This window comes from Hydra vulgaris, chromosome 08 (genome assembly GCF_038396675.1).
Source record: "Hydra vulgaris chromosome 08, alternate assembly HydraT2T_AEP".
NCBI classification, from domain to species: domain Eukaryota; kingdom Metazoa; phylum Cnidaria; class Hydrozoa; order Anthoathecata; family Hydridae; genus Hydra; species Hydra vulgaris.
In genome coordinates, this window is record NC_088927.1 from 36,530,001 (window position 1) to 36,551,655 (window position 21,655).

At 27.1% G+C, this 21,655-nt stretch overlaps 1 protein-coding gene across 2 annotated transcripts in view; it reads left to right on the forward strand.

Moving 5' to 3' along the window:
• Nucleotides 1-21,429, forward strand: part of LOC100210491 (transmembrane channel-like protein 7) — a 120,915-nt gene extending 99,486 nt beyond the window's left edge. For both annotated transcript variants that reach the window (XM_065803602.1, XM_065803603.1), the window contains exons 17-18: nt 4,872-4,950; nt 20,777-21,429. In XM_065803602.1, coding sequence (XP_065659674.1) covers nt 4,872-4,950; nt 20,777-20,887 — 190 coding nt within the window. In that variant the 3' untranslated portion in view covers nt 20,888-21,429. The remainder of the gene's footprint in view (nt 1-4,871; nt 4,951-20,776) is intronic.
• Nucleotides 21,430-21,655: the final 226 nt, after the last annotated feature.

A 21,655-nucleotide genomic window follows, 5' to 3' on the forward strand; every position in this document is an offset into this window, starting at 1 on the left:
TTTGTCTACTGTGTATTTGACAATAAGTATTTAATATTTAGTTTTTCTATGCTATGGCATAATGGCATTAAGTCTTGCATCACTTTCACAGCACGTTCTGCACATATATTTGAACGTTGTGTTGGTATTGGTGTTGGCTCAGTGGACCAAAACCTTTTCAATGATTTCAATGCTTTAGGATGCTCATTGCATGCTTCTAATAGATTAACAAAGTCTGCAGGATTGAAGTAGTGACCCCCAAACCATATATCACCCCATGAACCACAGATGAAATCACATGCTGCTTGAGCTGATTCTGATTCTTGGTATTCTGGTACTAAAATGTAAGCAAGTAGAATAAAAATGGCTCTCGAATTCCACCTTGCTTTGCTTATAGCAGGAAGTGATTTGAAATTAACTTTTGGAAAGTTACCTGTGTTTTTAAACTTTCTATAACATGCTATTAAGTGATTCAGGAAATCCATGTCATCTCTCCAGCGAGTTCGCTTCACTTTCGTCAAAGGATTTCCAATATTACTAAACAATAGCTTCAAGTTCTCGTAATCTTGCTGCAACCTTGTCACAAAAGGGTAATGGAGATATGGTGACATTGTCGATCCTTCAAAAAGATCATTCATGACATGTTTCAAAACAGTATCTAGAATATGATGTTGGCATCCAATAAAAACAGGCTTTTCTAGTCCAATGGTTTTAAAATGTTTCTGTAACCGTGTAACTACACCATTTCTTAATCCTGTATTTGTAGATGTTGTGTCAGATACAATCATTTTTATGGCTGGCCACAGCTCATACTCATCTAGCACATGCTTTATCCCATTATATATTGTTTCACTTTTTCCATTCATCATTTCCAGAACAGCAAGCCTAACCTCTCTATTTTCATTTTTCAAAACAACTACTTGATGTTCCATTTTCTTTATTTGTTTTCCATCAAAGTGCAAAGACCACTTTTCATTTTTTAGGTTTTCCATATAATTTGCTTTCAACTTTTCTCCTTCTTTCATAACACCTTTGTAGATACCACTTTGTGTTGGAGTATGAATAGAAATACCACTTTCTGAAAGAGTTTTACAGACTTTATGTGCTTTTTTGGTACTAATCTTAGCAGAAATCACTAAATTTACTGCTGAATTTGTTTTTTGTTTTTTAGATGATGATGAAGGACCTTCAGCTTCAATATCACTGCTGGAACACTGCTCTTCACTTTCTGAAGGTTCTCCTTCACTAGCTGATTCAACAAAATCTTGTCCTTGACTGATGGACATTTGTTTCTTTATCAACACTAATTTTCTTGGATGAATACCTTCAGCATCTTTAATTGTGGTACAATATCCAGCTCTTCCATTTGTTGACTTTTGAAGGCAATAAAATTCTTTATCTTCCTGACACAACCATTCACCTTCCTCATCGGTTATGTCAAACAATCGTGTAAAATTTTGAGTTCCAGGTTTTCGACTATCTTTGTCAAGTTTTTTCAATACATTTTCTATTTTTCTTTCTGCTGCCGATTTCCCTTGTTGAATAGGAATATTTAGCTTTCTCCATAGCAATTTAGTTTCTTCAGCCACAATTGCAATTCTCTCCTTTCTACTTTTCACATTTGATGACAAACTTTTAAATCGATCAATGATACGCTGTTCTGTTGGCATCTTATTCATTTCACTAATACTTTTAACAACAGTAGTACATTTTCTGGAAGTTTTAGCTTTTTCAAACCTTACTAAATTTGATTCCCAAACTTTCTTATTCTTGTTTGAAGCAACTCTATTTTTGGACATAATGTTCAAAACACAAGATAACAGTTTGACAAAGTTAAAGAAGACAATTCCGGTTATATACAAAAAACCAATTATAAAATGCTGAAGCACTTCCGCGCGGTCCAACAGGGTTCAAATCGAAAATTGCAGTTATTAAAAGTTTCAGTTATCTCGTAAAGAAATCTGTAGAATTTATGATGTTTGTGATCACAGTCGTATATTGAGTAAGATTGGGTTCTCTATTATATTTCTAATTTATAACTCACTTAAAAGATAGGAAAAATTATTTTCAGCTTGAGGGGTGATCTTTTTTGACAATTTACATAAAAAAAATATATTTTATGTTTATAAATATAATTTCTCCACTCATGGTTACATGTGGAATAAAAAATTCTTAAATTTTTCTTTTAGTCATACCCCTAATATATATATATATATATATATATATATATATATATATATATATATATATATATATATATATATATATATATATATATATATATATATATATATATATATATATATATATATATATATATATATATTTATACATTACATTATATATATCTGCTAGAAACCATTGTAAAAAGGTTTTGTCTCACGCCAAAGCTTACTATTCACAGGTCATGAAATCTCGTATTTCATCACAAAAATTAGGCTCCCGTGACTTCTGGAGAATCTTTAACAGTATCAATAATAAGGTCAAATCTGTTGTTCCACCTCTTTTGTATGGTTAAGACTTTGTCACCTCACCTAAAGGCAAAGCTGAATTGTTTGCTAAGAACTTTTCATCAATAATCTTAATCTCTTAATTCCATTAGTTGCACTCTACCTGATATTGCTAACAAACAGGTTGATCCATGGCTTGACATTTATATTACTCCAGCTTCTGTATCTAAAGTGATTTCCTGCTTAGAATCTTCTACAGCTTGTGGTCTGGGTAACATACCTGTTATAGTCTTGCATAAGTGTTCTCCGGAGCTGCCGTCGATACTTTCAAAACTATTTAACAAGTGCTTATCAGAGTCTTGTTTTCCAGCCTGCTGGAAAGCGGCATCTGTTATCCCCATTTTCAAAAATTCTGGAGAGCAATCTGATTTGTCTAACTATCGTCCCATAGTCTTCTTCCTATCATAAGCAAGGTTTTTGAATTTTTAATTAACAAACACTTAATCACTCATCTTGAATCTAATAACTTACTTTCTGATCATCAATATGGATTTCGATCTTCTCGTTCTACAGCTGATTTGCTAACAGTAATAAACAATATGTTTTATCAAGCATTAGATGGCATTAGATGGAGAGGTAAGGTGGAGAGGTAAAGGTTATTGCTCTTGACATTTCTAAAGCTTTTGATAGAGTTTGACATGCTGGTCTTCTCCATAAACTTTCTTCTTACAGTGTATCTGGTAACATCTTTAAGATTATTGAATCCTTCCTTTCCAATCGTAGTATAAAAGTTGTCCTCGATGGACAGCACTTTTCTTCATATCCTGTAACTTCAGGGGTTCCTCAAGGTTCAATCCTGGCCCTATATTCTTTTTAATTTACATTAGCAATATTCCAGACATTCTCAAATCTAAGATGGCATTGTTCGCTGATGATACTACCATTTATTCTTGTCATGATAAGAAGCCAACACTTTCTGATTGCTTGGAGGGGCATTTGAGCTTGTAAAGGATCTCACTACAGCATGGGGCTCACAGTGGCTAGTGAACTTTAATTCAGATAAAACTCAATTTTTTCAGGCAATCGTTATCGCAATAGTTTAGATCTTCCCATATTTATGAACAGTAATGTACTCAATGAGTCATCTACCTTTCATCTTCTAGGATTAACTCTTACTTCCAATCTTTCTTGGATACCATATGTCTTATTGATTGCAAAATTAGCATCTGCTAAAGTTGCATCTCTTTATCTTGACACTTTCCTACTCCGGAGACTCTTCTTTATATCTATAAATCTCAAATCTGTCCTCGTATGGAATTTTGTTACCATATCTGGGACAGATCTTCTAATGATGTCTTTTCTCTTTTAGACAAGGTGCAAAAATGCATTGTACACCAACCCTCGGAATTAGAGTCGGCATTTGGCAATGCCGACCTAACTGCTGACTTGAAAGTGTTTTAGGTCGGCAAAAAATTGCCAACCTTGTTTTTATACTTTATGGTCAGACCGTTGTATCAAACAATTTTTGCCGATGTAATGTTGACCTCTAAAAGATTGAGGTTGGCAAATTATTACCGACCTCATTTTTCTTAACTCTGGGTTGGCACACATAGTTGGACCTGCTCTTGCAGCCAACCTCCAACCATTCTCACATCGTTGCAATATGGCTTCTCTTTCTCTTTTCTACAAATACTATAATGGGCACTGCTCTAAAGAGCTAGTGTCTCTTGTGCCATCTACTTAAATTCATTCTCGTGTTACTTATCATTCAATTAAGTCTTATCCTTTTTACTATGACTGTTCCTAAGTGCTCCAAAAACTCTTATACGTTTAGTTTTTTTCCTCGAACATCAGCTCTTTGGAATTCGCTTCCTTCATCATGCTTTCCTGATTCATATATTTTGCAATCTTTTAAGTTGTCTGTCAATTGTTATCTTGCTCTACAATCTTCATCTTTTCTCTTCTAGTAACTTCCAACTCTAATAGTGTTTCCTTGCAGCTTTGTTGGAAGTGAAGATGTTTAAAAAAAAAAAGAAAAAAAATATATCTGTATGTGGCTGTATATAGAAATAGTATAAAATGAAAACAAATAAAACCCTCAAATTATATCTTTACTTATTCTATAACTTAATAATTAGTTTATGTATTTACATTTACTGCATCTTTCTCTAAATAGTTTAATTTGTAATATATTCTTAAAAATAAATAAAAATATATAATATTGTGAAAAAAGTAAATGCAAAAATATTAAAGCAATCAAAATAAAAATTAAAAAAAAACAATAATAAACATCACTATAAAGTTGTTTTTTTGTGGTTTTTTAATAAAGGATTATGCTTAATTAGTTTTTTTTTCTTTGTAAAGTAAACTTTTCTTTGTAAAGTAAACTTTTCTTTGTAAAGTAAACTTTTCTTTGTAAAGTAAACTTTTACTTTTCTTTAGTTTGCTGCTTTATTATTATTATGCAATGACCAAGTCTCATGAAAAAATGATTATTATTTTAAAAGATCGGCTAATAATGGTAACATTTTGTTTTTATTTATTTCACATTGGAACTACAATAGCAAGAAAACTTTTTTTTATTTTAATATATTTAGACATGATAAGTTTTATTTTATTTTTTAACATAACAAACCAGTGTTAAAAACATAAGTATAAAGAATTGAAATTGTTGAACATGTGTGAAGAAAATATCTTAATAAATAGGAATTGATTTATTGTTATCTTTGAAAATTGATTCATTTTCCTAGCATAAATGATAAAGATTTACAGCTACAGTTTATAACACACTTTATTTTTTTAACTTTAATAGTAAATATAATTGTGTCAGAAAATTTAGATCAAAGGAGGGAAAATTTTTGAAATTTATCATACCATTTTGATTTTATAGACATTTGAAGTTGTAGAAAAATATATAATTTAAATTTTTAACTTAAAATTTCAACATTAATGTTTTTAAAAAATATCTTTGAAATTGTTTAAAATAAAATTGATTTCATAAAAATAAAATTTTAATTTAACTATATTTTTTAATTATAAAATAAAAAAAGAGAGAATTATAAAATAAAAAAAGAGAGAAATTAAGTATGAACATTAATTTGTTAACTGGCTTTGTGATGCAAAATAACTGACCAAACTTTAAAGTGCACTAATTTTAGCTAGACTAAAAAGTTTTTTGACTAATATTTGATAACTAAAAAAGTTTGTCAACTGATTTTAGGCTGAAAAATACTCAACTATTACTCTATTACTTTAGGCTGAAAAATACTCAACTAATATTTGATAACTAAAAAAGTTTGTCAACTAATTTTAGGCTGAAAAGTTACTCAACTAATATTTGATAACTAAAAAAGTTTGTCAACTAATTTTAGCTAGCTTAAAAGTTTTTTGACTAATATTTGATAACTAAAAAAGTTTGTCAACTAATTTTAGCTAGCTAAAAAGTTTTTTGACTAATATTTGATAACTAAAAAAGTTTGTCAACTAATTTTAGCTAGCTAAAAAGTTTTTTGACTAATATTTGATAACTAAAAAAGTTTGTCAACTAATTTTAGCTAGACTAAAAAGCTTTTTGACTAATATTTGATAACTAAAAAAGTTTGTCAACTAATTTTAGCTAGCTAAAAAGTTTTTTGACTAATATTTGATAACTAAAAAAGTTTGTCAACTAATTTTAGGCTGAAAAGTTACTCAACTAATATTTGATAACTAAAAAAGTTTGTCAACTAATTTTAGCTAGCTAAAAAGTTTTTTGACTTATATTTGATAACTAAAAAAGTTTGTCAACTAATTTTAGCTAGCTAAAAAGTTTTTTGACTAATATTTGATAACTAAAAAAGTTTGTCAACTAATTTTAGCTAGACTAAAAAGTTTTTTGACTAATATTTGATAACTAAAAAAGTTTGTCAACTAATTTTAGCTAGCTAAAAAGTTTTTTGACTAATATTTGATAATTAAAAAAGTTTGTCAACTAATTTTAGGCTGAAAAGTTACTCAACTAATATTTGATAACTAAAAAAGTTTGTCAACTAATTTTAGCTAGACTAAAAAGTTTTTTGACTAATATTTGATAACTAAAAAAGTTTGTCAACTAATTTTAGCTAGCTAAAAAGTTTTTTGACTAATATTTGATAACTAAAAAAGTTTGTCAACTAATTTTAGCTAGACTAAAAAGTTTTTTGACTAATATTTGATAACTAAAAAAGTTTGTCAACTAATTTTAGGCTGAAAAGTTACTCAACTAATATTTGATAACTAAAAAAGTTTGTCAACTAATTTTAGCTAGCTAAAAAGTTTTTTGACTTATATTTGATAACTAAAAAAGTTTGTCAACTAATTTTAGCTAGCTAAAAAGTTTTTTGACTAATATTTGATAACTAAAAAAGTTTGTCAACTAATTTTAGCTAGACTAAAAAGTTTTTTGACTAATATTTGATAACTAAAAAAGTTTGTCAACTAATTTTAGCTAGCTAAAAAGTTTTTTGACTAATATTTGATAATTAAAAAAGTTTGTCAACTAATTTTAGGCTGAAAAGTTACTCAACTAATATTTGATAACTAAAAAAGTTTGTCAACTAATTTTAGCTAGACTAAAAAGTTTTTTGACTAATATTTGATAACTAAAAAAGTTTGTCAACTAATTTTAGCTAGCTAAAAAGTTTTTTGACTAATATTTGATAACTAAAAAAGTTTGTCAACTAATTTTAGCTAGACTAAAAAGTTTTTTGACTAATATTTGATAACTAAAAAAGTTTGTCAACTAATTTTAGGCTGAAAAGTTACTCAACTAATATTTGATAATTAAAAAAGTTTGTCAACTAATTTTAGCTAGCTAAAAAGTTTTTTGACTAATATTTGATAACTAAAAAAGTTTGTCAACTAATTTTAGGCTGAAAAGTTACTCAACTAATATTTGATAACTAAAAAAGTTTGTCAACTAATTTTAGCTAGACTAAAAAGTTTTTTGACTAATATTTGATAACTAAAAAAGTTTGTCAACTAATTTTAGGCTGAAAAGTTACTCAACTAATATTTGATAACTAAAAAAGTTTGTCAACTAATTTTAGCTAGACCATGGCCTACTATAATTACACGGCCGGATATCTTGCTTTTCGGAGCGAAAAATTAGAAGGGTAACTTTTCAAAACAAAAATATATCGTATAGAATGTTTGGCCACACTTACAGCAATTAAAATTATGATTTTTACAAGGGTTTTATTTACGGAAGTGTGTATACAAAATAAAATTTGTCTGAGAAATATGATAAATGTATCATAAATTAGACACTTTCCTTTGCCTGATGATGATGTTTCTAAAAAACTTACACCGCTAAAATAAAATAAAATTATATTGTACTTTATTCATCAATAAAAAATTGTAATAACTTTATTAAATAATAAAATATTAAAATTTGTAATGACTCTATTAACATAAATATGTACCTCAAAAGAAATATATTTCTCAAAAATAACATCTCAGTAATATTAATGAGATATAAGACGATAAACAAAAATCTAATAATAAAGGAAGTATATACAATTGAAATAATCAATTTAGCATTGATTAGTTCACCTAATTCAGCTTCAATTTTTTTCTCTGTCTGCTTTTAAAATCCTTTACACTGTTCTTTCTAATTTCATCAGAAAATTGTTTTTGTTCATTGTTAAAATAAATATTTGTAACAACACGATTTATAAATTTTACACCAATAACTTGATGTTCATCACATAAAAATGAAGTAGCATAATCATTTAATCTAAGTACTCGCTCTGCAACATATCGATCACAAAGAGTTGAGTCTCTTATAAGAAAAATGGCAGTATCTAATATTGCAAATGCTTTTGAAACATAATGTGTAAAATCAACAGCTGGTAAAATCAATCCTCCACGAGAAAGTTTTTCAAAATATTGGCATTGTACCTCGCCAGATTCAGCTAATAGAAAAGTTTTGCAAACACCACATTTGATCTTTTTATTAAACTTTTTAACCACATAACCAGAAATAACTGTAGCAACTTCAAAGCTCTCTGAATCTAAATTGCATTCTTCAATATCTGGTAAAATTTCTTGCAATTTATCATCAAATAATTTCATTAAAGATATATTACAACTCTCTTTTCTTACATCTTCCTCCCAGATATTGACTGACTCTTTAAGTAAAGTTTTCACTGCTAAAATGCGCTCAGATGTCTCAAGTTCACGCAAACCAATTAAAAATCTGCCACCACTCATTTGACGATATTTTGAAAATCTTAACTCTAATGGATCAGTTAGCAAGCGTGATATTAAAAAATAATCATATCCTTCTTGAATTAAATCATCAATAAGTGAAGCTGTGCATCTTAAAGTGGTCGTAAGAGCTTCTGATGTTTGTTTACTTAATGTAAACTTTTGAGAGTTTGAAACTTGAGATAATTGCCATTCTTCAATCCATTCAGCTAAATTGCGCAAAAATAAAGGTTTCATGTCACCCAAAACAGCTGCATTTCCAATATAATAATTGTTGTTGTATTTTTGCTTACTGTTACTTATTGTCCACCATATATTTATCAACTTTAAAAAGCTTGAGGCATCAGTCCGATCTGGAAAATAACTTTCAATAGCTGCAGAAGTTGTAGGATCAAATATTGCAAGAGCAAGTGGTACACTTTGTTTATTATCGCCTGGATGAAGTGATTTATAAGATAATTTGAAACCTTTTTTTAAATTCGACTGAAGTAATTGGTCTTTATCGTATACATCATGAAGTAACTTCCATGATATTTCACCAGCATGTACATCAATAACATCATGAAACTGGTCAAAATAAAAAGCAGGGAATATAAAACGTTTGGAATTTAGTAAATTGTTTCGTATGTTTTTGAGAAGATGGACAGCGTCAAAAAATAAATATATTACACTGTCTTTTTTTGTAGGATGAGTAATACTACTAACATGGTTGGTATTCTTATATTTATGCATCAAATGTGAAAAAGCAGAAACATTAGTGGAATGATTATCAGAAACTACACCACGTACGTGAAAACCATTTTCTTGTAGAGATGTAATGCACTCATCAACATGGTCAGCTAGCCATTTACCCTCAATTTTTACTTCTGGTATAGCTCTTATAACAAAATTAAACTTTTTTTTTAAAGAAACAATCATGAAGGTCATTACGCCTTTATATAAAATTCCTTCATTATCTACACCTATCATTCTACCACCTTGATATTGTGCTTCTTTCTGCAAATATATTTCATCCATCAACAGCACTACATCTTTGTCAATTTTATTTTGGTTTAGTAAACATTTTACAGATTTCAACAGTTCTACCCCACCTTTATTAATTTTTTTCAAAAGACTAAATGATGGTAGAGGAAACTGTTCTAATAAGAGTTTATAGGCCTGCGCTGATGTATATCGAAGAATAAGGGAATATCGTAAAAGATTTGATGAAAACTTTGGCCGATCAACTGGTTTTTTGTATTTTATTTCATTGAGTTCAGTCATTAAATCATTTGATAAACTATTTTCTTCTAGATAATTTTTTATATATGCTGGAAAATTCTCCAGTACACTTTTTTTCTTTAATACACAGCCAATATTTCGAAACCATGGAGGCAATGGAAGATAAGATGATTTATAGAACAAGGAAACATGCATAAATTCATCAACTACAATTGTTTCTGTAACTTCTAAAATACCTAAGCGTTGATTAACTTCTAAATTAAAAAATATGTATTTGTCATTATATATTTTGAGCTGATACCCTTCTAGGTTAACATTATTTAAATCATTTAAACAGTGAATTTTATCTTTCTCTATAAATAAATTGGATTCATCCTGATTATTTGATGGATGACGGACAGACGGTGGCTTTCTACCCTTCGATGTAGTTGGATATACTGATAATGGTATTTTTTCAGGTAAGCAATAAATAGTTGGAACGGGATTTAAATCCCAAATTAATGTAACTCTTTTGCCAATTTTTAAATACTTTTCTTCAAAATGTTTAGCACAAATAGCCGAATTTTTACTAGGCTTCCATAACTTTCGATTGATAAATACTACCCACTGATTTAATAAGTCAGGATTATTTTCTGGAAATCCAAAAAGTGGATGCTTTTCAGGAATAAAATTAATTCCATTTTCTCTTTTTTTATATCCAGTTTTACAGTAAATTACAGCACATGTGTTAACCATATTAAGAATATTTGAATAAACTGTTTTAAAACACGTTTATGAAAGTCAAAAAGTTACCCTTCTAATTTTTCGCTTCGAAAAGCAAGATATCCGGCCGTGTAATTATAGTAGGCCATGGCTAGACTAAAAAGTTTTTTGACTAATATTTGATAACTAAAAAAGTTTGTCAACTAATTTTAGCTAGCTAAAAAGTTTTTTGACTAATATTTGATAACTAAAAAAGTTTGTCAACTAATTTTAGCTAGACTAAAAAGCTTTTTGACTAATATTTGATAACTAAAAAAGTTTGTCAACTAATTTTAGCTAGCTAAAAAGTTTTTTGACTAATATTTGATAACTAAAAAAGTTTGTCAACTAGTTTTAGCTAGACTAAAAAGTTTTTTGACTAATATTTGATAACTAAAAAAGTTTGTCAACTAATTTTAGGCTGAAAAGTTACTCAACTAATATTTGATAACTAAAAAAGTTTGTCAACTAATTTTAGCTAGCTAAAAAGTTTTTTGACTTAAATTTGATAACTAAAAAAGTTTGTCAACTAATTTTAGCTAGCTAAAAAGTTTTTTGACTAATATTTGATAACTAAAAAAGTTTGTCAACTAATTTTAGCTAGACTAAAAAGTTTTTTGACTAATATTTGATAACTAAAAAAGTTTGTCAACTAATTTTAGGCTGAAAAATTACTCAACTAATATTTGATAACTAAAAAAGTTTCTCAACTAATTTTAGCTAGACTCAAAAGCTTTTTGACTAATATATGATAACTAAAAAAGTTTGTCAACTAATTTTAGGCTGAAAAGTTACTCAACTAATATTTGATAACTAAAAAAGTTTGTCAACTAATTTTAACTAGACTAAAAAGCTTTTTGACTAATATTTGATAACTAAAAAAGTTTGTCAACTAATTTTAGCTAGCTAAAAAGTTTTTTGACTAATATTTGATAACTAAAAAAGTTTGTCAACTAATTTTAGCTAGCTAAAAAGTTTTTTGACTAATATTTGATAACTAAAAAAGTTTGTCAACTAATTTTAGGCTGAAAAGTTACTCAACTAATATTTGATAACTAAAAAAGTTTGTCAACTAATTTTAGCTAGCTAAAAAGTTTTTTGACTTAAATTTGATAACTAAAAAAGTTTGTCAACTAATTTTAGCTAGCTAAAAAGTTTTTTGACTAATATTTGATAACTAAAAAAGTTTGTCAACTAATTTTAGCTAGACTAAAAAGTTTTTTGACTAATATTTGATAACTAAAAAAGTTTGTCAACTAATTTTAGGCTGAAAAATTACTCAACTAATATTTGATAACTAAAAAAGTTTGTCAACTAATTTTAGCTAGCTAAAAAGTTTTTTGACTTAAATTTGATAACTAAAAAAGTTTGTCAACTAATTTTAGCTAGCTAAAAAGTTTTTTGACTAATATTTGATAACTAAAAAAGTTTGTCAACTAATTTTAGCTAGACTAAAAAGTTTTTTGACTAATATTTGATAAATAAAAAAGTTTGTCAACTAATTTTAGGCTGAAAAGTTACTCAACTAATATTTGATAACTAAAAAAGTTTGTCATTAAATTTTAGCTAGACTAAAAAGTTTTTTGACTAATATTTGATAACTAAAAAAGTTTGTCAACTAATTTTAGCTAGCTAAAAAGTTTTTTGACTAATATTTGATAACTAAAAAAGTTTGTCAACTAATTTTAGCTAGCTAAAAAGTTTTTTGACTAATATTTGATAACTAAAAAAGTTTGTCAACTAGTTTTAGCTAGACTAAAAAGTTTTTTGACTAATATTTGATAACTAAAAAAGTTTGTCAACTAATTTTAGGCTAAAAAGTTACTCAACTAATATTTGATAACTAAAAAAAGTTTGTCAACTAATTTTAGCTAGCTAAAAAGTTTTTTGACTTAAATTTGATAACTAAAAAAGTTTGTCAACTAATTTTAGCTAGCTAAAAAGTTTTTTGACTAATATTTGATAACTAAAAAAGTTTGTCAACTAATTTTAGCTAGACTAAAAAGTTTTTTGACTAATATTTGATAACTAAAAAAGTTTGTCAACTAATTTTAGGCTGAAAAATTACTCAACTAATATTTGATAACTAAAAAAGTTTGTCAACTAATTTTAGCTAGACTCAAAAGCTTTTTGACTAATATATGATAACTAAAAAAGTTTGTCAACTAATTTTAGGCTGAAAAGTTACTCAACTAATATTTGATAACTAAAAAAGTTTGTCAACTAATTTTAACTAGACTAAAAAGCTTTTTGACTAATATTTGATAACTAAAAAAGTTTGTCAACTAATTTTAGCTAGCTAAAAAGTTTTTTGACTAATATTTGATAACTAAAAAAGTTTGTCAACTAATTTTAGCTAGACTAAAAAGTTTTTTGACTAATATTTGATAACTAAAAAAGTTTGTCAACTAATTTTAGGCTGAAAAATTACTCAACTAATATTTGATAACTAAAAAAGTTTGTCAACTAATTTTAGCTAGCTAAAAAGTTTTTTGACTTAAATTTGATAACTAAAAAAGTTTGTCAACTAATTTTAGCTAGCTAAAAAGTTTTTTGACTAATATTTGATAACTAAAAAAGTTTGTCAACTAATTTTAGCTAGACTAAAAAGTTTTTTGACTAATATTTGATAAATAAAAAAGTTTGTCAACTAATTTTAGGCTGAAAAGTTACTCAACTAATATTTGATAACTAAAAAAGTTTGTCATTAAATTTTAGCTAGACTAAAAAGTTTTTTGACTAATATTTGATAACTAAAAAAGTTTGTCAACTAATTTTAGCTAGCTAAAAAGTTTTTTGACTAATATTTGATAACTAAAAAAGTTTGTCAACTAATTTTAGCTAGCTAAAAAGTTTTTTGACTAATATTTGATAACTAAAAAAGTTTGTCAACTAAATTTAGCTAGCTAAAAAGTTTTTTGACTAATATTTGATAACTAAAAAAGTTTGTCAACTTATTTTAGCTAGCTAAAAAGTTTTTTGACTAATATTTGATAACTAAAAAAGTTTGTCAACTAATTTTAGCTAGCTAAAAAGTTTTTTGACTAATATTTGATAACTAAAAAAGTTTGTCAACTAATTTTAGCTAGCTAAAAAGTTTTTTGACTAATATTTGATAACTATAAAAGTTTGTCAACTAATTTTAGCTTGACTAAAACGTTTTTTGACTAATATTTGATAATTAAAAAAGTTTGTCAACTAATTTTAGCTAGCTAAAAAGTTTTTTGACTAATATTTGATAACTAAAAAAGTTTGTCAACTAATTTTAGGCTGAAAAGTTACTCAACTAATATTTGATAACTAAAAAAGTTTGTCAACTAATTTTAGCTAGACTAAAAAGTTTTTTGACTAATATTTGATAACTAAAAAAGTTTGTCAACTAATTTTAGGCTGAAAAGTTACTCAACTAATATTTGATAACTAAAAAAGTTTGTCAATTTATTTTAGGCTGAAAAGTTACTCAACTAATATTTGATAACTAAAAAAGTTTGTCAACTAATTTTAGCTAGACTAAAAAGTTTTTTGACTAATATTTGATAACTAAAAATGTTTGTCGACTAATTTTAGCTACACTAAAAAGTTTTTTGACTAATATTTGATAACTATAAAAGTTTGTCAACTAATTTTAGCTTGACTAAAAAGTTTTTTGACTAATATTTGATAACTAAAAAAGTTTGTCAACTAATTTTAGCTAGCTAAAAAGTTTTTTGACTAATATTTGATAACTAAAAAAGCTTGTCAACTAATTTAAGTTAGACTAAAAAGTTTTTTGACTAATATTTGATAACTAAAAATGTTTGTCGACTAATTTTAGCTACACTAAAAAGTTTTTTGACTAATATTTGATAACTAAAAAAGTTTGTCAACTAATTTTAGCTAGCTAAAAAGTTTTTTGACTACTATTTGATAACTAAAAAAGTTTGTCAACTCATTTTAGGCTGAAAAGTTACTCAACTAATATTTGATAACTAAAAAAGTTTGTCAACTAATTTTAGGCTTAAAAGTTACTCAACTAATATTTGATAACTAAAAAAGTTTGTCATTTAATTTTAGCTAGACTAAAAAGTTTTTTGACTAATATTTGATAACTAAAAAAGTTTGTCAACTAATTTTAGGCTAAAAAGTTACTCAACTAATATTTGATAACTAAAAAAGTTTGTCAACTAATTTTAGGCTGAAAAGTTACTCAACTAATATTTGATAACTAAAAAAGTTTGTCAACTAATTTTAGCTAGACTAAAAAGTTTTTTGACTAATATTTGATAACTAAAAAAGTTTGTCAACTAATTTTAGCTAGCTAAAAAGTTTTTTGACTAATATTTGATAACTAAAAAAGCTTGTCAACTAATTTTAGCTAGACTAAAAAGTTTTTTGACTAATATTTGATAACTAAAAATGTTTGTCGACTAATTTTAGCTACACTAAAAAGTTTTTTGACTAATATTTGATAACTATAAAAGTTTGTCAACTAATTTTAGCTTGACTAAAAAGTTTTTTGACTAATATTTGATAACTAAAAAAGTTTGTCAACTAATTTTAGCTAGCTAAAAAGTTTTTTGACTAATATTTGATAACTAAAAAAGCTTGTCAACTAATTTTAGCTAGACTAAAAAGTTTTTTGACTAATATTTGATAACTAAAAAAGTTTGTCAACTAATTTTAGGCTGAAAAGTTACTCAACTAATATTTGATAACTAAAAAAGTTTGTCATTTAATTTTAGCTAGACTAAAAAGTTTTTTGACTAATATTTGATAACTAAAAAAGTTTGTCAACTGATTTTAGGCTGAAAAGTTACTCAACTAATATTTGATAACTAAAAAAGTTTGTCAACTTATTTTAGGCTGAAAAGTTACTCAACTAATATTTGATAACTAAAAAAGTTTGTCAACTAATTTTAGCTAGACTAAAAAGTTTTTTGACTAATATTTGATAACTAAAAATGTTTGTCGACTAATTTTAGCTACACTAAAAAGTTTTTTGACTAATATTCGATAACTATAAAAGTTTGTCAACTAATTTTAGCTTGACTAAAAAGTTTTTTGACTAATATTTGATAACTAAAAAAGTTTATCAACTAATTTTAGCTAGCTAAAAAGTTTTTTGACTAATATTTGATAACTAAAAAAGCTTGTCAACTAGTTTTAGCTAGCTAAAAAGTTTTTGTACTAATATTTGATAACTAAAAAAGCTTGTCAACTAATTTTAGCTAGACTAAAAAGTTTTTTGACTAATATTTGATAACTAAAAAAGTTTGTCAACTAATTTTAGGCTGAAAAGTTACTCAACTAATATTTGATAACTAAAAAAGTTTGTCAACTAATTTTAGCTAGCTAAAAAGTTTTTTGACTAATATTTGATAACTAAAAAAGTTTGTCAACTAATTTTAGCTAGCTAAAAAGTTTTTTGACTAATATTTGATAACTAAAAAAGTTTGTCAACTAATTTTAGGCTGAAAAGTTACTCAACTAATATTTGATAACTAAAAAAGTTTGTCAACTTATTTTAGGCTGAAAAGTTACTCAACTAATATTTGATAACTAAAAAAGTTTGTCAACTAATTTTAGCTAGACTAAAAAGTTTTTTTAATTATATTTGATAACTAAAAATGTTTGTCGACTAATTTTAGCTACACTAAAAAGTTTTTTGACTAATATTTGATAACTATAAAAGTTTGTCAACTAATTTTAGCTTGACTAAAAAGTTTTTTGACTAATATTTGATAACTAAAAAAGTTTGTCAACTAATTTTAGCTAGCTAAAAAGTTTTTTGACTTATATTTGATAACTAAAAAAGTTTGTCAACTAATTTTAGGCTGAAAAGTTACTCAACTAATATTTGATAACTAAAAAAGTTTGTCAACTAATTTTAGGCTGAAAAGTTACTCAACTAATATTTGATAACTAAAAAAGTTTGTCAACTAATTTTAGGCTGAAAAGTTACTCAACTAATATTTGATAACTAAAAAAGTTTGTCAACTAATTTTAGCTAGACTAAAAAGTTTTTTGACTAATATTTGATAACTAAAAAAGTTTGTCAACTAATTTTAGCTAGCTAAAAAGTTTTTTGACTAATATTTGATAACTAAAAAAGTTTGTCAACTAATTTTAGCTAGCTAAAAAGTTTTTTGACTAATATTTGATAACTAAAAAAGTTTGTCAACTAATTTTAGCTAGACTAAAAAGTTTTTTGACTAATATTTGATAACTAAAAAAGTTTGTCAACTAATTTTAGCTAGCTAAAAAGTTTTTTGACTAATATTTGATAACTAAAAAAGTTTGTCAACTAATTTTAGACTAAAAGTTTGTCGACTAATTTAAAAAAAGTCTATAAATAAAGCAAATTTAATAAAAGTAAAAATCTAAAACTAGCATTATGTCTGTATTTCACACAATTTGCATTAGGGTAAAGTAGGTAATTTATGCATATTAAGCTATTTTGTTGTTTATAGACAATGGTTGCTTTAATAACGTTGAAAAATCATGCATATCGATGCCCTGCCGATATATCTATTAAACAATAGTTAAAAAATTATTTCAAACTTACATAAATATGCAGTTTGAAATTTTTAAGCTTTTTTAGAAAAGCAAAGACAGAACCATACGATATATTATATCCGATACAATAAGATATGTTAAAGAGCCAGAACCAAAAGTTCATAATATTTTGATTCCAAAGCAAGAATCTTGGCCATAATTTTAAAAACTTTGAAACCATCTAAAGGTAAGATTAACAGTCCTCGATCAGTTCACTATCAGTCCACAATCAGTCCATGACCATTTCCTGATCAGTCCACAATTTAACTTGTTCCAGTATGAAAAAAAGAGCCAGGTTTAATTTAACTTTAAGGTTTACAAAATACAAAAAAAATAGAGCTATAGAATTACAAAAGAAAATTACATTAGCTATCTGATCATCTATGTTTGCATAAGTGTCAGCATCAATAATGAGATACCTGGTGATCATTTATACCTGGGTATCTGATTATTGATACCTGGGTATCTGATTATTGATGCTGATATTGTAATATACAATTTCTAATTTAAAGTATAATGAAAATATTTTTATATTTTTACTGAACATCTGCATCTAGTGATTGCAAACTCGGTTTTTTTAAAACCAAAAAAAAACTAAAAAGCCGTTAGATGTATTTTTTTTTTAAACTGTATGATTTTTATTTTTTGCATTATATCTCAAATTTGCAATCGCTAGCTTCATTCTGCAATGTATGTATTAACGTGCATTCTGCAACCTCTGCATTAACAGTACATGCAAACTTGCATAAACATAATTTAATCATTATTTAGCGATTTAAAGGCGAAAGGCTATTTATTTAATTTCATCATAATGAATAAAAAAATTTAAATTCCTATTATATTCGGACTAGGAATATTTCTTGTTGTTCTGCTTACAATATTGTTGTTAATTAGACAAACTAAAAATGTCCCCTGCTCAAATTCTGGTGCTCCATTTAGAATGGAAGTAATCAATTTTTTTAGATTTAGATTTGGTAAATAATTTATAAAAAATAATTAAAATGTATCAACCGACACATTTTTATTTCAACATGGAAATTTTTCTGTGTGCTATGTTTTTTTTGTATTTTGTTTAAATCGACAAGTTTAATGCGTTAGGTGTTCATAAAAATTATACATTCTTTTTTCACCAATATTAATATTACTAATAGTACTAGCATTATATATTAGTTGTTTTTTAGAACAAATCATCTTAATTAGAGAAAACAAGACAATGTTTTCTCTAATTAAGATGATTTGTTCTACTTTTTCTGGGTTTAAGTTGTGTCTGGATGATTGGACGACATTTCCACCTGAGCTAAAAACTCTCTCTGATTTAGTTGAACTTGCTGGAATAGCTAAAATTTGTCTAGCTAATGAAGAGAGTTCTGGCAATGTATTTGAATGCAATTACCATTAATCAAGAATCGGAAAGTCTTTTTTGGCATCAGGGAGATATTCATACTGGCACATTTCGCTCAAAATAGGATTCAGTTCAGATGTTGGCTCTTGTGTTTCAAGTCTGACGTTTAACTTGCGCTTCAGTTTTGAATTAGGGGACAATTCTGCTGAAAGGACTCTGGCAACAGGTTGGCACTCAACATTATCCTTAACCTGTGAGGCTAACCATTCTTTTGTTGTTTGAAATTTTTTGAAGAGCTTCAAGTGAAGTCCCTTTAAAGCAGGATTTAAGTAGTTTGCTGCAGCACTCAATAAGTTTCCAGTGTGACAAAGAGCAAATCTGTTCTCAATGCAGCATTTCAAGTTTTTTGCATACAAGACACCGTAGCCATTTTTTCCATCCGTCTCAATAAATTAATCAATTTTGTCATGGATTAAATAAAGAGAATCGGCGACAGTGTTAATTAATGGAACAGACTCAGCTGACCACGTTTCTGTAGCTTCTTTAAGTGGTGCCAAAATTTCTACTGCTTCCTCTAGTGATTTCCACTGTGATGCACTGATGGTCTTTGAAGAAAAAATATCTTCATTTGCACATAAGCTGATAATTGCACTCTTTAGATGTAGGACAGAAGCCATGCAATCCAGTTCACTATTCCATCTTGTGTCAACAGATTGGCGTAACTGTCTAAAATTGATTCCTTGAGCGTCTGATTCTGATTCAAGCAACTCAGCTGCAACTGTTGACTGGTGAGTTAAAGAAGCCAAATCTTTGCATGTTTGCAACGCATCATCCATTCCAGCAGTCATTCCAAATGAGTCTCGAACTGTACATTGCAAAATATGATTGTTGCACAAGTATTGATAAAGGCGCTTTGACAATTTGACTGCAAGTTTCATGTTTCTTGCCTGGTCGTTCACGCAGAACTTTGGCAAATCAGCAGGCAAATTTAGTTCTTCTAAGAAAGAATCCAGCTTTCCTTTAATTAAGATACCTGTGTGTCTGCCTGGGAACTGTTGGACATGGGGTGTCCAGTGATGTAGTCTCCAATTTTCGTCAATAGCATGAAAAGTCCAAGAGATGTAGCTGTTCTGAGCTCTAGAAGTCCAAAGGTCAGAAGTAAATGCAGCACTTTTTAGATTTGGCGTAATCTCCGTTATTATGCTCTTCATTCCAGCTTGAACTTCTCTTGACCGAATTGAAAGCTTTCTTGAATATGTTGTTCTGTGATGAAGACTCAGTTTAGAGTTTGCAATGTCAAACAATTTCTTGAAACCTCTTCCTTCGACTGCAGAAAAGGATGCCAGATCAGTGCAAAAGTAATCCAGCATTGCAGAGTCAAACTGCTTTTGAATGGAATGGAATTTGGACTTTGTTTCAAGCATTTCGACCATGGTTCGTTGTTTCTTCTTAGGAGGAGGAAGAAGAGAGTCGTCAGTTTTTTCAGAATACTCAACGTAATCTTGGCTGTGTTTTTTTTTTCGAGGTGACGATGAAGTCCGCTTGTGATTTTATCTTTTGTTTTCAAAGACTTTTTGCACGCCTTGCATTTAGCACCGTCACTTGTTTTTTGAAAATATCTCCAGATTTTGTTTTTTCTTGGTGACATTTTTGATCGTTGAAACGAGGCAAGAATATTTCTTTTCAATATAAACAATATGTGTCAAGTTGAATTCAACTGGTAAACTAATGAAATTAGTTGAAAATGCACCATTTTATACAAAAAGTTTTTGTATTTAAAATCTAATTAAAAATATTTAAAATCTAATTAAAATTTTTTAATTAGATTTAAAAAAAAAATCTAATTAAAAAATCTAATTAAAAATTTAATTTGTTTTTGTCAAAAACAAATTAAATTTTTAATTAGATTTATTAAAATCACGGAGTCAAAATATTAATTAATTAAAAAACAAATTACTAAGCATTTTGTAAATTATAATAATTTTTAATTTGAATAATAATATAATATTAAAAGTCTCGTTCTACTTCTCGCGAGAATTTTCTATTTCTCGTTTCTCACGAGAAGTCCCATTTCTCACGAGAAACGAGAACGAGACGAGATCTCGCTCATGGTTAGAGATTTCCATTTTATTAAACAAGATTTCCATTATTTATGTGTCAATGTTTTTTAAATTTCATGTTTTTGTATTTTTACTTACTTGCTTAATGTTTTTTTACTTATCTGTTTGTGTTTTTTTACTTATTTGATTTTGTGTATTTAACTTAGTTTTATTTTGGACAGGAGGGTCGTGATAAACGTTTTTTAATGGATTTGCTGATGAGAGAAAGTTTAAATAAGCAAACGGTTGCTGATGCATCTCTCGTTACACGTATGACTCCTGTTAGTTTATAATTTAAAATTTTATTATTTATTAAGTAATTTATAAAGCAATATAAGGTGATTATGAATATTGATTTAATTTATTCAAAAAACATTCCATTGTTTTTAGATTAACTTTAGATCAGCTCAAAAAAAGTTAATTTAATAGTCAAATTTAATTGGCATTGTCTTTTTTTTTATTAATTGCCTTGCGCAATTGCTATCAATAATGCGAGATATTTATAGGTTGATGCAAATTAATGTTATGTACATGATGTGATATTACGTTTTTTGAAGATACTTTGTTGTACTTTGAAGACATTTTTGCTGTCATATTTGTTAGCGTCTATCTAGCCTATAAATATAATCAAAAGTTTCATGTTAGCTTAATTTCTGTTTTGGTTTGTTTTGTTGAGAAGTTTATTTGAAATGTAAATTATTGTAATATAGTTCATATAATTTGTGAATTTCCTCTTTGTACATTTTTGGATGGTTTTTTGAAATGTTTTATTGATTTTTTTAAATGTTGTAACATAAATATGTAATAAATACTTTTTACATAACATTTCAAGTTACTATAGACTTTTAAATGGTTACATATTAAAAACAGGTTGGGTGAAGAAAGATAGTACTTTAAAAGATAATTTGTTGTTTATATAAATTGCTTGAAAATTATAGGCCTTTAATCTTTTTAAAACTTTGCCTCTTATCAGCTTATGTTGATACGTAACATGTGAACGAATGTCAAAATTGTAAAGCAAATTGTTTTAGATCGACCAAGTAACTAAATAAAATGAATAA